The 22,898-nt window shown below is 42.9% G+C and overlaps 2 protein-coding genes across 3 annotated transcripts in view; one reads left to right on the forward strand and one right to left on the reverse strand.

Annotated features, from left to right (window-relative positions):
- The window catches only part of LOC310872588 (uncharacterized protein), a 68,205-nt gene extending 56,180 nt beyond the window's left edge, over positions 1 to 12,025 (forward strand). Inside the window, exons 8-19 of one of the 2 annotated variants that reach the window (XM_083784589.1) lie at positions 92 to 146; positions 343 to 417; positions 911 to 1,016; positions 2,230 to 2,487; positions 3,123 to 3,359; positions 4,750 to 4,894; positions 5,640 to 6,001; positions 7,558 to 7,656; positions 8,087 to 8,148; positions 8,188 to 8,283; positions 8,381 to 8,432; positions 9,807 to 12,025. In XM_083784589.1, the coding sequence (XP_083640715.1) occupies positions 92 to 146; positions 343 to 417; positions 911 to 1,016; positions 2,230 to 2,487; positions 3,123 to 3,359; positions 4,750 to 4,894; positions 5,640 to 6,001; positions 7,558 to 7,656; positions 8,087 to 8,148; positions 8,188 to 8,283; positions 8,381 to 8,432; positions 9,807 to 9,943 (1,684 nt within the window). In that variant the 3' untranslated portion in view covers positions 9,944 to 12,025. Of the gene's footprint in view, positions 1 to 91; positions 147 to 342; positions 418 to 910; positions 1,017 to 2,229; positions 2,488 to 3,122; positions 3,360 to 4,749; positions 4,895 to 5,639; positions 6,002 to 7,557; positions 7,657 to 8,086; positions 8,284 to 8,380; positions 8,433 to 9,806 lie in introns of both variants that reach the window. The other variant, XM_083784588.1, reaches the window with a different exon arrangement.
- Positions 12,026 to 14,132: 2,107 nt separating this feature from the next.
- LOC310871667 (EH domain-containing protein 1-like) lies at positions 14,133 to 16,399 on the reverse strand. Its single transcript, XM_083783301.1, has one exon. The coding sequence runs from the start codon at positions 16,117 to 16,119 to the stop codon at positions 14,485 to 14,487; it is 1,635 nt and encodes a 544-aa protein (XP_083639427.1). The 5' UTR covers positions 16,120 to 16,399; the 3' UTR covers positions 14,133 to 14,484.
- Positions 16,400 to 22,898: the final 6,499 nt, after the last annotated feature.

A 22,898-nucleotide genomic window follows, 5' to 3' on the forward strand; every position in this document is an offset into this window, starting at 1 on the left:
AAAAGCTGAACAAAAAACAGGTTTACTTTAGATAATAGCTAGTGTGTTTCCTACAGCAACCACACTAATAATAAGTTTCGTCCTGTGACAGAAAGAAAAAGGCAGAGGAAGAGGAGGAGCTACACAGAAAGGAGAAGTCAAGATGGGTGAGAATCAACAAGCTTCTTGTCTCTGTCAGGTGGAAACCAAAACTGTTACTATAGGGCATGTAGGTGTATCTACAAAACCAGGTGTTCTACTGAATCCATTGTATATATATATTTTTTTCTAGGTCTTTGTGGTTTACATTAACTGCCAGAGTAAATCACTATTTAACATTCTCTATCATTTCTGTATTGACAGGAAGTCCAGCAGAGGGAACATGCAGAAGAAATGCGAGCTCGTCTCCGACGCAGCGAATCTATCGAGAAAGCTGCTGTAAGTCAAATGCACACCTGCATACACACGCACGCATGCACGCACGCACGCACACACGCACACACACACACACACACACACACACACACACACACACACACACACACACACACACACACACACACACACACATACACACATACACACAAGCACGCACGCGCGCACACACACACACACACACACACACATACATACATGCACTCACTTTTTATTACTATACCTGGGAGGATATTGTCAATCTATGATGACGGTTTTCTGAATGCTGTTTGTTTTATTTTATTTTTGCTTCAAACTGAAGGTTTTCGTGCGGGTTTCTGAACTGTCATGGGTTGACAGACATATTATAATGAGCATCAGTGGGGAACAAGTATTTGAAGATGGGTTTAAAATTGCTGAAATGCTCCTTTAAGTTGGTCCACTTTTTTAGGATTATTATTATTAATGTTCAGTTCGGTATGTAATTCCCTGCTGCACTTCCCTGTGTGCCCTGCAGGAGGCAGCAGTGCTGGTTTCTCAACGCTCCATCAACCCCAGAGAGTTCTTCAGACAACTGAGTTCTTCTTCACTGAGTCCCACCAGCCCTGGGTCCCCACGCACCGGTACGTAAATTCTGTTCAGTGTCTGCAATAATTGGCAGTCACCATATATGGAGAAGGCGATGCTTTCTGTACCCGTGATCTGTATCCTGAAGCACTTATAGAGTTATAGGGCTGTATTTTGCGTGTCTTAAGTACCAGGTCTTATTCCCTAACTTGAGTAAACTAAAGACCTGGAGGCGTGATCAATGCCATTTGGCTATTCTGAGTGGCCAAAGAGCATTGATCACGCCTCCAGGTCTTTAGTTTACTCAAGTTAGGTAATAAGACCTGGTACCTAAGACACGCAAAATACAGCCCATAGAGTTTTCCAAGTTTGCGCATCCACTATTGTTTGTGTTCAAGAATTTCCTGTTAAATGTGAATGCAAATAAAGATGTTAAATGTGTGTTTGTGTGTGTGTGTGTGTGTGTGTGTGTGTGTGTGTGTGTGTGTGCGTGCGTGCGTGCTTGCGTGCGCGTGTAGTAGATGGTTATTATTTTAGTTTAGCATTCGTTTTGAACTATAGTTTTAGTTTAGAATAATTTACACCTCCAACTTCACGTTATAGACCCCTTATCAGACGACACTGATAAGAACCAGTATGCGCGCGCAGGCCGGCACCACATGAACTCGGACGGTGACAAATCATGACAATAAACAAATAATTAGAAAGAAGAAAAACAACAAAAGAAGTGTTGTACCCTGCCCTTTTTCTTCTTCTTTCTAATTATTTGTTCGGCCTGAACGGCCTCGGCATGAGTTGTCACCATCCGAGTTGGCTTTTTCTGAGGCTTACAGGTCTTTTAATAAATGCTTTCTGGAACGTCTGTGGTAAAAAGAATATTGGAAAGTCTCTTCCGGGCCGCTCGTCGGGGGCGGGACTGGGGCACTCTAATTGGCCGTGGACCCCTCACCTTAATATGTTTTGTGCCAAGCTGCCAGGGAGAAGATTTGTGTTAAAGATACCCGGACACAAATTGGTGAAAATGTTGTGAAAATATAATTTCCATTTATTATTATTAAGAGATGGAGATACTGGGACATTCCTGTCACTGGAAAAAACACCCTATACTATAGCAGTGATTACTTGGAAACAATAGAAACAAGCTCCCTGGGGCTTTTTGTGTTATCCTTTTTAGCATAACCTTTCACTGTACGACATGTACTGTTAATCAAGTACACAGTCAGTCAATCAATCAATCAATCAATCCTCGTTCTTTTTGACCCCGTCCAGGTAAAGCTCCGGTCCGGCGGTACCAGCGCAGTCTGACCGACACTGCCTTCATCTTCACCAGGTCTGACCCCGAGACCTCCTCCTCCTCCCCTCGCAGCCCCTTCTCCACCCGCACCTCCCCCTCCCCCTTCTTCCACACCACCGCCGGGTCTCCTCCCACCAGCCCCATCTTCCTCCCCTCCCCCTCCCCGTCTCAGACCCCCCGGGGCCCCCAGGGACCGGCCACGTCACCCCTGTACTCCACCGCTCCAAACCAAGGTTTTTCTTTTTTTTTTTTTGTCATTTTACATTGTTTTACATTATTTTTAAGTTCTAATTTACTTGTGACTTTTTTGTTTTAAAAGATAATGAGTTATAATGGTACTCGGACCATTGTTTTGTGTTCTTTTTTTGGCGAATGTTGTAAGTGGTAAAAGCGGGTAAAGCTATAGTTTAGTTTAGTTATTATATATATATTTTTAAAGGCATACTGTAGTTTCAGTTTCAGTTATCATTATTCATTTCTCGTCGGTTCTAGTTACTTTTATTAACACACAACACAGTTTCAGTCATATTTAGCAAAGGCTTGTTTTAATTTGCATATCAGTTCACTTTTTTTATTGTAGTTTTGGTTATTTCCTTAAGCCATTTTGGGCGGGAACCCCTTTTGGTGTTAGCATTATGTTATGCTTTAGCTATTGAAAAATAGCAGATCTACAAGCTCATAGCGCGCCACCGAGTGGCGCGCTACGAGCTTGTAGGTCTGCTATTTTCTTTTAATCGAAGAACGACTGACATAGAAACGTAGCTTTTTCAGAAAACTGTCATGATGTATCAGACATTTTTAGAAACTGATCTCAGGTCAGAATGGGTTAATATGCCTCTCCCCCCCCCCCCCCCCCCCCCCCCCCCAGCTCTGCCCAGCCTGCCGCCGGTCGGAGCCCGGGCTCAAGAGACCCCCGTCGTTTCCAGATCCCCACCTCCCACCCAGCCCTCGGCCCCCCCTGCCTCTCCCACTCTTCTGGCCTCCTTGGATGACCCCGGGGCCCCGGAGAGCCTGGCCCCTGCAGCGCCCCTGCCTCCCTCACCGTCCCCGGCTCTGCTGGAGACCCCCGTGGCCCCTCTGCCTCAAAGCCCCTCGCTGAACACAGGTGGGAATAAACACAAAGACATTATTTTACACACTGTACATGCAGCAAGGTAATTAATCTCATGCCTAGAATGCAGAAAGAACAATGTGCCTCAATTAGGATACCAGTTGAACACTGAACCTAGCATTGTTCAACTGTCCAGACTTTCCGGTCCTTCATAGAGCACCGAAATCCCCATTTTAGGTCGCTTCATACTGTATAAGAACTGTGTTTGAAAAATAAACCGATCATCCAGGCCTTTCAGTCAGGGGGGTGGCTGTGTGTCGTTAATGAGGTCCATTCATATTTGATACAGCCAGTTTCTGGAGAAAATTGAATTAATTTGGCCGCAAAAGCCTTGAAACTACATATGAAAGCAATGTCGCTGCTAATATACGTCACGACCAGCTGTCAACACATTGCGTTCCTGAGATTCCTCGTTGACGTAAGCTCAGCTGGCGGTGACTCGTACTAACCACAAAACATTAAAGGGACACTTCACCCTTTTTGCAAAAAAATATATGTTAATGACGTTTAGAAGCTTTAGAACACTTTCCTGGGGGTATTTATGTGTGTAATATGTGGTTTTAGATATTTTAGATTGTAGCAGTGAGCCTGTTGTCATGGACACTGGGCTCACTTCCTTCCTGGACTACATGTTGTCTCAGTAAGACAGCTCTCCCCCTATCCACAAGGAGGAGCAGTGCACCAAAGAATTATGGGAATTGTAGTCCAGGAAGGTAGTGAGACCAGAATCCATGACATCAGAGACAACAGGCTCACTGCTACAATCTAAAATATCTAAAACCACATATTACACACATAAATACCCCCAGGAAAGTGATCTAAAGCTTCTAAACGTCATTAACATATATTTTTTTTGAAAAAAGGGTGAAGTGTCCCTTGTAATAATAAATATTAAAAAAACAAAAAATTAACATGTCAGTTTATGTTGTGCGACGGGCAGCTGCAGCCACCCCGCCTACCCGGAAATGTAGTCTCTGGGTTGTTTGACTCGTTTCTAGCGCTTATTGTGTTACTCTTTGGGTATATTTGTACATTTCCACCTTCAGTCGATGCTTCATATCCATATGAGTGCAAAGGCCGGGATGATCGGTTTATTTTTCAAACACAGTTCTTATACGAAGAGATCTAAAATCCCCCTGTGGGGATTTCAATGCAAATAAAAAGTACACGAACCTGTGGACTGTCGCCCTCTACTGACAGTGACGTTGGTGCTCTATTGCCGTCCCCAGTTCCTGCTTACTGATGCATGTGACCCTAGCACACACACACACACACACACACACACACACACACACACACACACGCACACACACACACACACACACACACACACACACACACACACACACACACTGTATATTATACTGTACTCTCTTTTCTCCAGAGTTGTTGTCAGAAGTAGCTTACAGAGTCCAGGCTGTTCTGGTGGAAGAGGAGGAAGAGGAGGAGGACGAGGATGAAGAGCATAAGGAGGAAGTGAATAAGGAAGAAGATCACAAGGCCGGCAGAGAACTACCATCCAGCACAAGGTTTTTATAGTTTTTTATTTATCATTAGTTTTTATTTTACTTTGTTATTTTAAATGACAGTTTATTTATTTTGCCTATTCATGTTCAATATACTTTAGATTTAGTTTCGGTATTAGTTTCATTGTTAGTTGTATTTTGTTATAATAATATGGCTATTATTCAGATAAATAGCTAGAATAGCTGTAAACTTGTAGATCAGCTATTATTTCTAACGTCATTTTCTCGATTTTGTGTACATTTTGTAAACACGAAACCTTTTTCGTTTCTATTCCAGTTTTTATTTCAGTTAACAAAATGCTTTGTCAACTCCAGATTTAGGACCACATTTTCAACCTGTCCTCACTAATGCATTAGTTATAAGATGACACCATTTCTGTTTATTATCTGTGTCTCATTGGAGGGCTGTGGACAGTTCAGCTACCAGGGACATCATCGATGGGGAGTCCAATCTACAGCCTTTCTCTTCCTGGAAAGTTAGCCATTGTTCTTGCATTAATAAATAAAATAAAATCACACCCGTGTGAAGTGACTGGGGCACTCTTATCATACATCATACATCATCTCATTCTGACCAACAAAAAAAAAGAAGGAAATTAGCAAACCGGCCAACCAATGATGTCACTGGTAGTTGGGTTTAACAACTGTCCACCCAGCCCTCATCTGAGACTCGGGGTGAGTAGATCATGGTTCCATGATCTTATAATGAGCATGAAGTGCTCCTTTAACTATGTTAACCCTGATCCAGCCCCATTGTCACGGAGACGATGGAGACAGCCGAGCCAGAACAAGGAGAAGAGGAAGGGGCGGAGTTTACACAGGAAACAGAACCTGAGACCATTGAGACGTCATTGGAGGAGCCGGGTGACGGACAGGCGGAGGACCAACCGGATCACAGCCAGGCCCTTGCAGAGCCAGTCAGTGTTGAGCTGTCAGAGGAAGGGGAGGAAGGGGCGGAGTCTACACAGGAAACAGAAGCTGAGACCATTGAGGTGTCATTGGAGGTGCCGGGTGACGGACAGGCGGAGGACCAATCGGATCACAGCCAGGCCATTGCAGAGCCAGTCAGTGTTGAGCTGTCAGAGGAAGGGGAGGAGTCAGCTGTTACAGGTGAAGTAGCCACGGGAATGTTGCCCCGATCTAGCTCTGGTCCAGGGTTGGGGTTAGAAGGACTTCTATTAACCCCTGGGCTACAATTAACGGAAAAAACTGATTATTGCTAAAAATACAAACCTACCGTTAACGGAATTAACGGAATGTCAATCAATGTCAGTTATCGGGGGTTCAACAAAGCAAAAATGTTTTCGCTAATTTCGGTAATGTTGGATGTAATTTACCAAAAAACGGCCGAAATCCGCGTGATCGTGCGCTATCGTGCACGCGCGCTGTCTCTATGTCGCTGTAAAAAATATTAATAATAAGTAATAAGAAATAAGATATTTTGCGATGTTTTGGGGTTGATTTGACCTTAATTTGACTTAGTTATGAAAAAGTTTGCATTAGCTTAGCATCCCGGACAGCCAAGAGAGTGACACGGGGTTAAAGTACTATCGGATGTTATCGATCGTTGAACCGGAAGTGACTTAACCAGATTCGTCTATTTTTGTCAAAAACAGCATAATGGTGCGTTCCCGCCATCTGGTGGCAAAACGAGAGAATACATTACCTATGTCATATCTAAATAAACGATCTGTTCAAACAATCAGATCTTTCTATTAATGTTAAAATGATGAATTAAAAATATGCCAATTTGTTACCCAAACAAAAAAATTGGGATTGGTAGTCCAAGGGTTAACACTATGGGACTTTTGAGCCTCTGCGCACGTTTCACAGGCTTGTCTTCAGTCAAAATAAAAAGTACACTTTGCTACTCACCAAAATAAAGATGGTTTTGTGGAATTGAAAGCTTACTTTCCTTAGTTGAAATTAATTGAAATGAATAGCTGGGGGGTGGGGCAGTCCGTCATCTAGTTTATATAGAACTATGTAAAGCCTGTTGCAAATCGATGATGCATTTTGTCCTTTTGTCCGTTTTTTGGTCCATGCATATTCCAAAGGCGATTCCTAAATTCCTGAGAATGATCCAACAGGATCAAAACGTTAACAAGCAATAAACAAGTGGAGCTGAGAAATATACCAGCGTTGCAGACTTTATTGTTTTCCATTCATATTCCAGCTCTCTGGGATGCACAATGTCCCTGAGCTATAGACGCAATTTCAAATATTGTCTCACTGTCCATATTAACTGGAATATGAAGTTGTTCTCTGTTATGATGGGTACCATTGTTTATGGTTCCTGCAAAGAGTTTTAATCACATTTTCGTGAATGTTATTTCTGTTGTACTGTACATTTGACCACCGTGTATCGCCTTTCTTAATTTTCCAATGGAGAGAAAAGAAGGTAAAATAATATTTTTACAAAAGAAAATAAAGCTTACACTCCCTTCATACTTTCATCCACCGCTAGATGGCAGTAGCGATAGTTCAGCTCCTGCCACCATAGATTTGTTCCATTTATTTTTAGAACGAGAGTTGGAAGTCATGATGTTATAAATTAATGCCCCTTTAAAATCAGTTAAATCGGTCTTTGATGAGTTAAACATTGTTAGGAAATAAAAATAAATAAAGTGAGACTAGGATTCTGACCAATCACACGTCGGTTTCAGATGGAGAAGTGATTTTCCAGCAAATCAAAGAGGAAGCTATGATCCCGACGACCAATGGCGTCACAAACGGAGAGGAAGAGGAGGATTTGAACGGCACAGGTTTGTTAGTTAGTTTAAAAACAGCCATTGTAAATAACGATTTTCTGTTTATTCTATTGCCTCTCTCGGATCTTATAGAAGTAGCAGTGTTGATTTAAAAAAAGCATGAAGAAAAATGTTCGTCGGCTACCTTTTTTCACTGACGAAAACTAAATAAAAACTAAGCGCTGACTAAAACTATGACTATTGGCAATTTCAGTAAAACCAAGAAAATAGATCTACAAGCTCACTTGCAGATCTGCTATTTTCGGCCTAAACCAGGCATTATGAGTTACGACGCCATCTGCTGCCAGCTAAAGACACATTTTAAGCGACTTTAAGCGACTATAATCGTATGATATGTAGTCAACTAAACTAAACAATTTGATGTCTAAATCAACGCTGAGAAGTAGAGACGTTAAATTGTTCTTACGCGTGTGTTTTTGCCCAGAACGTTCTGTCAGTCCGTCTGACACCGATCCCAGTTCTCCTGAGCTGACCAGTTATGACCTGCATGGGAACATGGAGGAGAACCCAGAAGAACCATGGAACCATGGGAACATGGAGGAGAACCCAGAAGAACCATGGAACCATGGGAACATGGAGGAGAACCCAGAAGAACCACACATCTCAGAGAATGGACAGCAGGTAGCTAGCAACCACACGCACGCACGCACGCTCACACACAGACACTCTAATCTAAACTGTAGTGTAATCTCTCTCTCTCTCTCTCTCTCTCTCTCAGGTTGTAGCAGACAGACAGATGTGTGTCCGTGCACTGTACGACTACCAAGCAGGTGAGATGTCATGTAAAGTTAATAATAAATGTGATCAGAATCAGAATGGACGTCAGTGACTGTACAGTATCTACATGACCAATATTTCTTCGTTCAGAATTTAATCATTCCGATCAGAGATTCCAACTTAACTGCTTACATGACGCTAAATGAAAGTAATGCTGGTTTACAGCTCTCAGAGCATTTTCGGGGCTATTTGTGTTTCTGCTGTTCTTTCTAGTCGAGCAACCATTTTAACCCATTCTGGGCGGGAACCCCTTTTGGTGTTTTAAACATTATGTTATAATTTAGCTATTGAAAAATAGCAGATCTACAAGCTCATAGCGCGCCACCGAGTGGCGCGCTACGAGCTTGTAGGACTGCTATTTTTGAAAAATCATGAACATGTGGTGAAAATCTTTGAATATATACTCTTTCAGAGCGAACGTTTTTAACTCAAATCTTTGCTTCTGGGAGGTGATCCCTGAAACAACACATTTTCAGATGGGGGTCAGCGGCCAATTTCATATATTTTTGGGGGTCCTTGACATGAAATATTGAGAACCACTGATATAGAAACATGAGGTATAGAAACAGGCCTAAATGGGTTAAGACAGAAACAAAAAAAAAGCCAGAGGCTGGTTTCCATGACAGAAACAAAAAAAAAGCCAGAGGCTGGTTTCCATCAAACATTCAAACACTCAAACAACTGTACAAAACAACAGGGCAACAAAAACACACCAACATGTTGAGGTTAGACATTAGATCCACATTAGGGATATTGTCTTTTTTGCAGATATCCTGATATTGTCCAACTTCTAATTTCAAATAACGATATCAAGCCTATACCGATATACAGTATGCGGTCGCGGAATTAACACATTATGCCTAATATTATTGTGATGCCCCGCTGGATGCATTCATCAATGTTACGTTTTCCACATACAAATAAACATTATCATACATTCGGGAGAAACTGAAATTAATTAAAACCTATACATTTAAACTGATAACGATATTTTCCCATCTAATGTTCTTATGCAAATATCGGCAGACAATATCGGGAGGCCGATAATATCCCTAGCCCACATAGTATAGACATAAGGTAGCAGGTATGTACATGAGGTCATGTAGCGGGGTGTGGTCCTCCTCTTCATGGGTACCAGGCTTTAGTTTCGACATACTATTGGTCCGACAACGACAACCTACCTCAAGCAGCGCATTGTTCGCCAACATTAACGCACGTTCGCCAACATTAACGCACGTTCACCAACATTAACGCACGTTCGCCAACCTTAATCCGGTCGTTTTCCGCACGTCGGTCCAATGGTATATGTTGGACATGCGTGGGCACCCCCTCTTCACCGTCCTCTTCCTCCTCTCCCTCCCTCACAGAGGACGAATCAGAGATCTCCTTTGAGCCTGGTGATATCATTGTCGCCGTGGAGGCCATCGATAAAGCCTGGTGGAGAGGATGCAGCAAAGATGGCCGCCAGGGCCTGTTCCCTAGCAACTATGTAGAGACCATCTGAACCGTCTGTCTTGTCTGTCTTGTCTGTCTGTCTGTCTGACAGACAGACAGAATGTCCCAATGCTTAATTTATACCACGGCGTTGCATGCCAAACATAGCCGATCTAAAAGCTCACAACGTGTCACGGACGTGAGCTTGTTGATCTCATTTGATAACATTGTACGACGGCTTCAGACGGACGGACAGACAGACAGACAGACAGACAGACTCAGAGACAAAGGTGCAGCAGATTATGCTGACAGAGATAAACACACACACACCGATTATGGCACGCACGCACGCACACACGCACACACACTCAGGGACAGCATCTCCCCCATGTGTCATTGTATCTCTGAAACGTCTGTACATGTTACGGTTTATTTGATGAATTAACTCATTTCTATTAATGCTTTGTGAATCTATGAGTGATTAGTTGTTTTCTTTGCAGTTTTGTCAGTGCTGCATTGTCAAGCAGACAGTGTTAATAGTTTATATTGTCGCTGTCGGCAGAAACCTTGTATTGTATAACAATGCTTATACTTTTCATTTTTTTCCCTTAAATTAATGTCCTACTTTATCACAGTACAGTGTCACACAAAAGTAGTGAAAATAGCCAGGGGGGAAAATAGCGGCTGTATACGCTCACAACGCGCAGTGGCGTGTTGTGAGCTTTTGAAAACTATTTTGACTGAAAGTGGTTAATTGTGTGTGTGTGTGTGTGTGTGTGTGCGTGTGCGTGTGCGTGTGCGTGTGAGTGCGTGCGCGTGCATGCGTGCGTGTTTCACACCTATGTAACCAATGAAAAGTATTAACAAGAGCTTGTGAATAAATAATAACTCCATGATCCATTGGAAGTTTCCTGAACCGTTTTGGACATACAAGGTTTCTGACAGAGACGACACACATGGACGACGGGGTGTGTTGTGTTGATCATTAACACTTAACACACTCACACACTGTAGAGAACCCACGTCTGACATCAATGCCGCTGTGTTCCAAAAAGAAACAAATCAGCCCTGCAATTTTACTCATAATTATGGACATGAAGCATCAACTGATGGCGGAAATAGTATAGATTTATCCAAAAAGTGAGAAAGAAAATAAATGTTTTCCAATTGTTCTTATCAACTGTAACTCAATATCATAAACAGACAGAATTGCAGGTCTGTGTTTATTTCTGGAACACAGTTCCACTTCTTGGATTTCTCTGTGAGATTTTCAATAGAAAACAATACTTCCCGGTCCAGTTGGTGGTGGGAGTTGCGTCAGCACTTCGGTACTATCTTCTCTTACAGTATCCATTGTGTGGGGCGGGGCCATAGATCATTATCTATAATGTTATAATTGATTATTATGTCTGGAATTTTGCATATCATTTACCTATCATTTGCATAGCCTTTACTTTTTTAAATCATCAAATATTTACAAAGTCACAACACGCAAAAAATAATTCTGCTCACTATTTGTTAAAGTTTAATTGCACATGAATAATATTTGAAATACAATGAATTAAAATGAATTAAAACACAAGTTGACACAACGTATCAACGTATGTGTTGTTGTAAAATGTATTACTGTATTATGTGTTGCTCTTATGTGTCATGTTAATTGTTTTAAACGTTTTTTCGCTCTACATTTAAAAATACCTTCGCACAAAATAAAACCTTTTCTGCGAGTTTCCCCCAGAATACGGATGCTGGGGTTTGAGTTGTTACTAAGGCGTTGTTTCTCTATCTACAGTATAATGTACATCTGTCTGCATTGATTATATGTTGATTTCATTATTATTATTATCATTATTATTATTTTTTACTTTTCCATACACTGCATCACTGAATAAACTTTGCTTCTGTTAATGTGTTTAAGTATTTCCAGAGCTCGTTAAAAAGGAGTTGTCTATATCTTTGTCTACGTCTGTCTGTCAATATTTGTGTTGAATAGGTTTGTACTTTTTGTACTGAGACAGTTACGTTGACATTGTACTTGGATGTGAGGAAAATATCACACAAGGCGCACATACACATACTGTATGTATGTTTTTATGTTTTGCTTTTTAAGTCTTAATTTCACTACATCTGTATATAAAAATGTATAGCTTCATTATGTGCCGTCTTTGCCTTAACCAGATAATTATTTGATTTGTATGCACTTTGTATTTACCACAAACTTACAAATATACCATCTAAGGTGTTTTTTTTATTTTGCTCTCTGTGTGTGCGTGCGTGCTCGCTCGCACATACGTGCATGTGATATACAATCTTTGACACAGCATACTGTACATATCCTTTTGAAACAGTCACAGCTAAAGTAAAAAGCGGACTTACTGTACTCTCATTACATCCATAATTTTGGGGTCCAAACATACCCTTAGTAATGACAATAATTTCAAGGTCAGAGTTGACAATAGTAATCTAAAGCAAAGAAGACTTACTTCTTAATCTCATAACAAACGGACAGGTGAAATGGCCTCCAAAGTGATCAAGAAAGTAAATCAAAGAATGAACTGATTTGACTACTACTCTGCCTTAAAGGAGAATTCCATGCTAGAAGGCTTTCTTACCTTTATTTGTAGTTGTTACGTCCCCAACAAAGAGGTCCAGGTGTTATATTGTGCAAAAGTGCATTATTGGCTATTTCCCCTAATATAAACCCTGAATGGCTTATATTACTAAAGTGTGCCGCTTGGGATACTATTTACATTATATGAAGAGAGGATATATAGATTTTTGAGCGATGTAGATAAGCTAATTAGCACCCCATAGCCCCATTCAATTCAATGCAATTCATTGAGGGCTTATGGTAGGGGAAATTGCCAATAATGCGCTTTTGCACAAAATAACACCTGGACCTCTTTGGTGGGGACGTAATAACTACAAATAAAGGTAAGAAAGCCTTCTAGTATGGAATTCTCCTATAAGCGCATGACTCACCTAATTCCAACACACTTCTAGTTTGGGATGTCTCAAGGTAGAAGACCAGGTTAAGCAAACATAGGGACAGTGAGTACCCTCATACCTGTCTATCTCTACTTCTGTGAGTGACACCCTGCACAGCAACACCACCAGGGCTATGGGAGTAGCCTACCAATACATCATAGAACTGTATTAGTATTGCCGCTGTGCAGTTCATTAATAAAAACTACCTGATAGACAATCTAATCTGTATAACAAATGCAACTGTAGCTGTTGAACAGAACAGATTTCCTTTGGCATTAATAAAGTATCTATCTATCTATCTATCTATCTATCTATCTATCTATCTATCTATCTATCTATCTATCTGTACAAACTTGTACAGTTGTACAAAGTTGTGGGTTAATTTCAGGTAACTAATACGGATACATGCGGAAGGCCAACCACGATGGGATTTGAAATCTCAAACTTCTGTATGGATGCCTTAGCCATTAGGCCAGGTTGTCCTTGTAGACAGATTATGTATTCTTTCTGTCAGGATGGTATTTGGCTGAAATGTCCATCTAGCCCTTATCATTCTGTGTTTGGTGGCATAATCTTGCTGGATAATGTAGTGATGAAGATGAAGACCATGGTGGATGTGCATAAAGACAGTTTTTGTCTACCATGTCCATGTGTGAATAAAATATAGTTTTTTCAAGTTAGAGATGCAGATACATTCTAATCTATTGGTCAGACTCATACGGGGATCAAACCTTCAACGCTCTGTTCAGCTGAGCTTACTGGCCTGCTTTGCCAACAATCTGTCTGTCTGTCTGTCTGTCAGTCAGAGAGATCATGCTACACTGGACGGTGTATTGCGATCATGCTGCTGTAGCAGTTACAAGCTGTACTTTTCACATTGACAGTGAACACACTGAAGTGCATGTCTTGAACACATTTTGCACTGGATAAGATGTCCGAGTGGCAACAATCAGGGGTCCAAAATGGGCGCTTACAGGTCTGTAAGAAGTTGTTTGGCGAATATAGAGCGTCTCAGTCCCGTCCCCTTTCATGACGACGAGCGGCCCGGGAAATAATTTCCCATGCATTCTTCCCATAGACGTTTCAAAAAGTATTTATTTAAAGATATGTAAGCCTCGGACAAAGCCAACTCGGATCGTGACAAATCATGACAATAAACACAATATTTTGGGCTGAACAAATACTTACAAAGAAGAAAAACTAAAAAAGGTGTTGTACCCAGCCCTTTTTTTCTTCTTTCTAATTATTTGTTCGGCGCAAAAAGTGTTTGTTGTCACGATCCAAGTTGGCTTTGTCTGAGGATTACAGGTCTTTACTTTTTGAAAAGTCTCTTCTGGGTCCCTCGTCGTTCTGAAAGGGGACGGGACTGCGACTCCATTCAATTGGTTAAATCAAATGTCATTTTCAGTCTGTCCCAATGGAAACTGATTTACTCTCAAGTTGTCGTTATTATTGTATCTTATTATTTATGTAACATAATATGACTTAAATGTAAGGCGCTATAAAGTAGTAATGTAATTCAGAGTTCATGGAGATATTTACAATGGGTGCCCCGAGTCAAAACCACAGTTCTAGGCAACACGTAGCTCTATAGGCTGTGACACGGTTGCCAGGCTGCTCTTCTTAGGCCCCTGATAACGGGGCCTCCAGCAGCGGCACACGCTTGGACGGCGGCAGCAGGTGTTCAGGCAGGTTGGCAGGAAGCTCGTGGCCTTCCAGCTTGAGCTTGATCAGATGGTTGGCCAGGGCAAACTCCTCATTGTCCAGGAAGTCGTCGTTATCCATGACGGCCAGCTTCCAGATCTTCCCCAAGACCGTGTTGGGAAGCTTGGACTTAAGCAGCTCCTTTTTGGCCGCTGCGGCCGACACTTGACCGTTGACGGGAGAGAGCGCGTAGAAGATCTCGTCGTAGGTGGGCTTCTCGCGACTCACTACCCATTCCCGATCACCGATGCCCTCGCTTACCCCCACACCGTATCCCAATCCAAAAGGCCCCTTCGTGGACCCCTCGAAGACTCCACCCTTGACTGAGGGGCAGGACATGGAGGTCTCCTCGTGGCGCACCACGCTCATGAGGTGGGCAATGTCATTGGCCAGCATGTCCTCCACTCTCTGCAGCAGCTTGGGCTTCAGCGACGGGAACTTGGAAAAGTCCTGGCCGTCCAGCAGCTCCCTCATCTTGTGGATATTGGGGAAGTCCCCTCGCGAGATCTTGTGCTCCTTCTCGATCTTCTGGTAGATCAAGTCGAGGTTGGAGAGGAGCTCCTTCTTTTTGGATTCCTTCCTAAACATGCTGGGCATCTCGCTCTTCAGTGAGCTGATGATGTAGGCGTGCACCGTGGCGAGGCGAGCCCGTTTGATCAGGTCGTTGAGCTTACGTACAGCTGCGTTGCGCGGCAGGGTCTGAATGTCTGAAAACAGGTCTTGCTCCTCTGCTTCAAACAACTGCCTGTTGTCAGGGACCATTTGCGCCTGGGACCAGAAAGAACCGATATACACACGCACCACCTCAGGCGTGTTGATGATTTTGCCCAGGGCCCACATGAGGGCGCCATGGACCCTCATCAGTTGCTGGGTGCTAATCTGGTCAGCCTTATTGAGTACCACACGCATCTTGTTCTCATGGTTCTTCAGGCCTCGGATGACCTCAGAGAACTCGTCTGAGATGTCCAGCTTGTGAGCATCAAACAGGAGGATGATGCGGTCTACTCGCTCGGCGAACCACTCCAGCACGGCCGCAAAGTCATAGCCTCTGCAGAGCCTCTGTTTCTCCCCTGAAAGGATTCCGGGGGTATCAATGATACTGATGCTCTCCAAGACTGGATTAGGCATCTGTGCACACATGAACCTATTCAAGAATTGGTTACCAAAACAGTTCAGCTTGTGGAATGGCTTTTTGGGGTCGACCACCAGAGCGTTGCCTGGTATCACACCCTCCTGTTCACCGTGCATCACAGCGATGAAAGAGTCAGTCGTCGGCTCGGGGCCGATTCTCATGCCGGGGAAGTCCTGGTCCAACAGGTGTCGAATGAAGGTGGTCTTCCCGGTGGAGTACTGACCCACCAGGAGCACCATGGGCTTGTTGTCAAAATGGCCGTCTTCCAGTGGTGGGGAGTGGAATTCGTGGAATCGATACGTGTTCTCCAGTGGGAAGAGTTTGGTCCGGTACAGTCGCCGCAGCCCCTCTGAAACGTTGCTATACACCTCAGGAATTTTCTTTCCGTTCTTCCTGAACATGGTGGCCTTGTCTTTTCCCATGTTGTCAGTTTCAAACCTATGTTTAATAATGGTGTGGTCTATCACAGCTTGCCTGCTGGAATAACAACTTTTGAGGAAGACACTAATAAGTTTCTATCTCTGAGTTGACAAGTAATCCTTAAAACCTTTATAGGCTGATCAGAGTTCTGGTCTGACATCATCACAACACAAAGTGTTGCCATGCAGGCTTGCAGAGGGCTATGACTGCCTTCCAAAGTTTGCGGGTAGGAAACCCTGGCATTTTGATGGTATTCATCTCTGGCACATCACTATTGTTACCATTTTTACACTGAAACATATATTTATTACATCACCAAACCGTTATTTCACAGAGAGGCTGAGATTTGAAAGTTCGTAGCGGTCGACAGTACTTGCGCGCTCTGCTTGCGCACTTTTTTTTTTGAGAGACAGAGACAGAGAGAGAGAAAGACCTTCAAGCTCACAACGTGTTGTGGACGCGACGTGTTGTGAGCTTGCAGCTATTTTCAGCATGCACGTGATTGTATAATTTATGAAGATTAAATATGGCTTCACTGTGGGTCGTGTCGGGGACTCGGAGTGTTTTGTTGGCCGAGGCGATCATGCATTGTACATACTGCGCTCCTCGATGCAAAATATAACAAGCTATTGGAAGCTATTTTCTGGTGGCAACAACATGTTTACCTCAGTGTTTTGGGTCGAGACTAGCCCCAGTATGTTCCCTCAGCACTACACTCATTCTGTAGCTCCGAGATGAGGTCACACGCTGGGCCACTTCCACCGCGGTTCAGAAACGGCGCATGTTTCGACAAGGAACGCTTCTTACCCTTTTCTGCACAATAAATCCAAAAAGTGAAGGGCTACAAACGTTTTACACTAATTCAAACTTAACCCGAGAAAATCCAACTTTAAACGGTTACACAAGCGTTACAGCGGTTGTTTAGTCAGCCGCTTCCATGTTTATCAAGGAAGTCGTGCATGTGCGCGTGCATGTCGAGTGAATTGAATTCAGTTGGAGATTTAATTCTACTTTCCACCAGGGGAGGCGCCGGGAGGCGCTAAAGCTTTTCAACTTCCTTGAAAAACATGCTAAACAACCGCTAGGAGGGGCCCAGGGTGTCACCTCATCTCGGAGCTACAAAATGAGCGTAGGGAGAGGGCACATATGGGGCTAGGTCGAGACTGTGCATGGCTGTCTGCGTGGATCAGGATCAGCGCGTCTGGTCTGTGAGCGCACAAGCACATCATCATCGCCTCGCTACAACTCGATCGCGTTGCGCGCACTCTAGTGCATGTTAATTTGGTGTTGGATATTATATTATGCTTTAGCAGGAGCGGGACAGATTGGTGTTTTTCCGCACACATTTAGGCCTGTTTAGATGGAAATCTGGCACACAGTCTTGAACAAAGTGAACTGTCAGAGAGTGACATTCACACATGCCCAGAATGAACGCGTTCACAGTAACGTTCAGCACACAGAAATACAGGACGTTTAGTCACATTCACACAAAATATGAACGGGTTTGTGAACGATCGTTCAATGAACGCGTTCAGGGACAACACTGGTAGTCATGGCCGTCAGTTCCCAAATTATGTTGTGTGGGAGTCCCGACTGCTCCAGACCGTACTGAATAACTGTGAGTTTGCATAATGTCTTTAGACTAGGATGCAAGTCTAAGATGTAAATTTCAGTATCAAGCAGTATGATACGATCCCCCACCATGGAACAGATCCTACGAGAACTTGGAGATGGGCATTTTCCCTTCAGCTCAACCTTCTTCCAGGAGATGGTCTCTGGATTAAATTTCCACAGATCATTGAGGGTCTCGTCCCTGTTGATGCCACCAAATATGTACAGCTCTCCATTGTAGGCAAAGGCTGAATGACCCCAGCATCTTTTTGGAAAAGGCTCTGTAGAAGGCATGCTCATCCAGTTGTTGGTCTCTGTGTCAAACATTCTGATGTTGTCGTCCTGGTTCACTATGCCTCCAAATACAAACATCTTTTGTCCGATGATGGTGGCCGAGTGACGTGATGAAGCTGGGGGTGCAGTGCCTCTAGTGTTAAGTGAAGACCAGACCATTGCGGTAGTGTCCAACTTGTAGATGTCATTAGTGTGTCCATTCAGATGAGTGCATCCTCCATAGACATACATGACCTTCCCCAAGGCACAGGCTGTGTGGTGAGCCCTTGATTCTGGAACAGTCCCAGAAATATTGGGCTTCAGCCATTTGTGGGTGTCGACATCAAATGCATAAAGCTCATTACAATAAGGAAACCCTCCAAAGATGTAGACGATATATTCTACCAGCACAGCTGTGTGTCCGAAGCACCTAGAGGAAATATGTTCTCCTCTAGCCAATGTCATTGGGGGCAACTTCATCAAGTGCAAAGACATTGTGTTGAATACATAGTTATTCCCCAAGTCAAAGCAGTACACCTTGTGCCCCACTTCTACGGCAGCATGGAGGTTTAACCATTCCCTAACTTTCAGGTGGACTACGCAACGAAACATCTCACTCTACATAACCAAGAATGTACTTGTCCACTTATATCCACTTATATTCCACGTATATTGATACAGCGCCAGAAAGATTGGCTAATCTGCAAAGGTGATGGGATGGATTAGCCAATCAGAGAAGCCGATACATTTTGTGCTCCCTAATATAGCAAATAGATTGCCACAGCAACGCCACCCTGGGAGCCCATGGGGATCCCTGTGCGATAGACTGGTGTGACATTGATGCAAGTTGGGAATGAATGCCCTACTGGGTAACGCTATAACCTTATACCCGTTGTCAGAGTGTATAGGGAGATCTGTATGTGTCTGCCCGCATCACCTTCATGCCCATAAATGGAGATCCCTGATGTCATCAGTATATGGTCACATATCCATGTGGGTATTATGGGCATATTGGATGGATTAGCGGTTCTGGACAACATGCCATGTGGGGTTTTAACAACAGAATGGATGAAAAACACTGTGTACCACCAACGGCGAGGGGCTGGCTGTGTACTGAAACAAAAGACATAGCTTCAACATAATAACTCTGATGAAAGTAATTCATCTTACAATAAATGCACCAAAACTCTGTATAGTATAGTCTAATTGATGAATAACTGTGACTCCTTAAAAGGTAAGCAAATACCAAAAAGCCTGGCAGTGGTTAAACGCAGCCTGAAACAAATCTGGCAGTCAATGAGTTTTAATAAACAAACCTTTACAAGTATTTTAATGCATTATGACAGTATTACACTACATGGCTATTTAGTCGGCCATAAAGACCATACATCTTTCCCATAGTGAGTTCTGAAAATATTTATATTAATGATTCATGGCCTGAAACATTTGATTCTGTGAAAAAGAAGACAAAAAAACATTACACTATAAATGATTAAAAATATATAGTAGCCTATATTGTTAAACAGCATACTATAAAATGATAGAAATAAATGGGAGCAAAAACTGCTGAACTGAACACTCTTATATTGTACTTTGAAACGCTGTTAAAATGCCCTTTTGACCTCAGTACTATTAACTTACCCACTCATCCAGGTGCCCAGATGTAGCTATAGTGCCCAGTTGTTCAGGTGCCCATTCGTCCAGGTGACCACTGACCAGTTGTCTCCACCCCCAAGTGCCCACTCGTACATGTGTCCTCATGTCCCTAGTGCCCAGATGGTTTTGGTGAGCAGGTGTCCTGGTGCCCAGTCATCCCAAAACATATAGTACCCAGATGCCCACCTGTCTTATATTCGGTCAGGTGAGGTCCCTCTAGTGTCATATGCCCATGGGCATCACACACAAATAGTGTGTGGGCACTGGGCACTGAACTGAATAGTATATCTGGGCACTGAACCTCCGAGTATCTTATCAGTAAACTATGGCTCATTTGCCACAAAATAGTCCAGACCATTTGTAAGAATGTACATAATTATGTATACAAATATATAGATTATGCATTCAAGCCCAGATCAGCGTGAGGTGTGTCCAGAGCTCTGCGTATAGGTTCTCAGGCCAGAACAGTCCAGGGTGCTGTCCAACCTGGGACCAGCTCAGGTATGTGTGTCTCTTCACCAGCCTCCTCATGTGACAACTGCTGGGCTGGAATGTCCTCCAGAAACACCAGGATCAACACGTCCTTCTGTTCATCAAACAGATGGTAGCTGCACACAGGAGACCGACTCAGTCAACTTTATTTTTACATTAATGCCTGAACACCTATTGGTTGTTATTCCTTTCAATCTGGGATTTTTTTAAATAACATATAGCTAGTTGTTATATACAGTATACAGAAACATAGTTTGTTGTGTGATTTATTATTATTATTACGATTATTATTATTATTATTATTATTATTATTATTAAACAATTGATGTAGCATCTAAACCACGTCTAAACAACAGGCATGACATGATACCTACCTACAATGAACCTAGCATCTGTAGTGACATTCTGTATTTGAGAAATACAAATCTAAGTTACAAAAACAAGTGACCAAGACATGAAAATAAACAAAAATATAAATACAACAAAATGCTACAAAAGGGAACACTAGCTGTATCTCTTCTTCTGTACCGTGTTTCATAATTGCTGTACTGCCTTAAACTATTAATTTAGGTTGACGCTTAACATTTTATTCACAGTTTTATTTGTATTCAGACTTGACTTTTATTGAGACCTCTCTCTCTGTGTGTGTGTGTGTGTGTGTGTGTGTGTGTGTGTGTGTGTGTGTGTGTGTGTGTGTGTGTGTGTGTGTGTGTGTGTGTGTGCGTGGCACTAAGTAGTGGGTAGTGGGAACAGCAGGCTGATAATATCTACTACAATAATAGCACAATTATCCCTGGCAATACCAGGCAAGTGAGGTATATTTTCATACCATACAGAGGAGAATTGTGCACGGCAGACATGAGACGAGATGAAGTTCCAAGATGTTTATTTCAACGAAGTACAGTTTACAGCAGTGAAACAAAGCATAAGCTCACGCCAGCCATGAGCAAAGTGGCTGACGTCTCCCCATGTAGGCTTGCGCCCGGACTGACAACTCATTGTACATTTTGGTCACTACTTTAAGCACTCTACATTGGCGTGGGGGTCGACAGTTGTTTGCATATTATTAGTGGCACAGTCTTTGATCAGCCAGTCTGTTCTTTCAGGTCAACAAACTCTTTTGTCATACAGATAGGCTAGCCACCGGCAGCTCCAGGATATCTCACCCTGGGACGGCCGACACCCTAGATGCTAATCACCAAAAATAGGTCTACTGTCTGTAGGCTATGCAAGTTGCAAAAGGCAGAAGGACACAAGAGCATTGTAGCCTATAATTATGGAATCCCATATTCTTCACCCGTTATTTAATCAAATATTCTACGCTGCCGAGATTGAAAAACACTAGTAAACACTCCCAGCATTTGTTATTGAGCCGACAAAAAGCCACTTCCTTGATCCGGGTCACAGACAAAGAGCAAAGCGAGCCAAGATTGTCTCTACCCCCTCGTTCACTTGTATTGGGCTCAATTTCCCAGAAGCCCTAGCAGCCCAGAGCATGGTTGATTTCCGGTTTCGTCATCATAACGTGACGGCCTCGTCACCAGGTCCGCGACAAATTAGCCGCAGTTTCTTTTTAATTATTAACACAAAGTGTTAATGTTTAATGATGGTGTTTGATTGTGTCGAGCAGGGAGAAAAATGTAGCAGAGCCGAACGCCAAGATAAAATATAATATGCACACTTGTATTCTCATTCTATAATAAATAGTAGTTAAATCTATTCGTGAGTTATCTGACTGAAAACATACAAAATATACATAGTGCGGCAGAAGGTATTGTGCATTTTATGACTAAAGCATGAAACTTTCTACAGTGTTTCTATATACTATGAAGTTTGTTTTCAGACGTGGAATCACTTCTGAGTTGATGTCTGTAACTCGTTAGAGGCTGTACACATATCGGGTTGTCAAAAACATGCATTTTTCCCTTTTTTGCAGGCACAAAGACAGTATATCAATAAGAAGAGTTCTGGAACCCACTAGTCATCATCAAATTGCTTTAATAGGTTAAACTAACAGTAGAAGATATGTCAATCATAGGCGGAGCTTGAACTAGACGCCAGGGGGTGCGACAGCTTGGCGAGCGACCAGCGATACAATGCCCTAACCCTTAAAAAAAATGTTATTTAGGTAGTACAGCAGCACACTACTACCTGCTGTACTAATGAAACCCCGTAGTGCTGTGTGTGTGTGTGTGTGTGTGTGTGTGTGTGTGTGTGTTCACAGGGTTTCATTTTTTTTGCTGCACGCCTGAAACGTGACCCGACATTACGGAGGCACCGTCATAACTCTGAGCAACAATTGGGATGTTTTTTAAACCACCCATCTCCAGTCCTGTGTTTATAGCGTCCACTATAGCAGCTGCACCACGAGATGCTGAGCAATCAATAAAACACAGAAAACGCTCCTTGATTTCAAGCTGCTCAACGTATCTTAAACAAATTGACAATTGTTCCGTTTTAGAGGACCTGGCCTCGTCTGCCATAATACTGAAGAAACCAGTATCCTGTAATGGGGACCGTACCCAAGTTCCCTCAGGCCTATGTTCCCTCAGCCCTATGTTCCCTCAGGCCTATGTTCCCTCAGCCCTATATGCCCCCTGTAAGGCATCAATTATACTATAATGCTAACCATACAGTAGTTCACCCTGCAGCAACAGAACACATTACAGATACCAAGTTACAGCAATGACACTACTGCATGGGGTCTAGTCTATCTACTTTGTTATAGCAAATGCTCCACAACAACACA

This window comes from Protomyctophum parallelum (genome assembly GCF_964188405.1).
Source record: "Protomyctophum parallelum genome assembly, chromosome: 15".
Taxonomy (NCBI): Eukaryota; Metazoa; Chordata; class Actinopteri; order Myctophiformes; family Myctophidae; genus Protomyctophum; species Protomyctophum parallelum.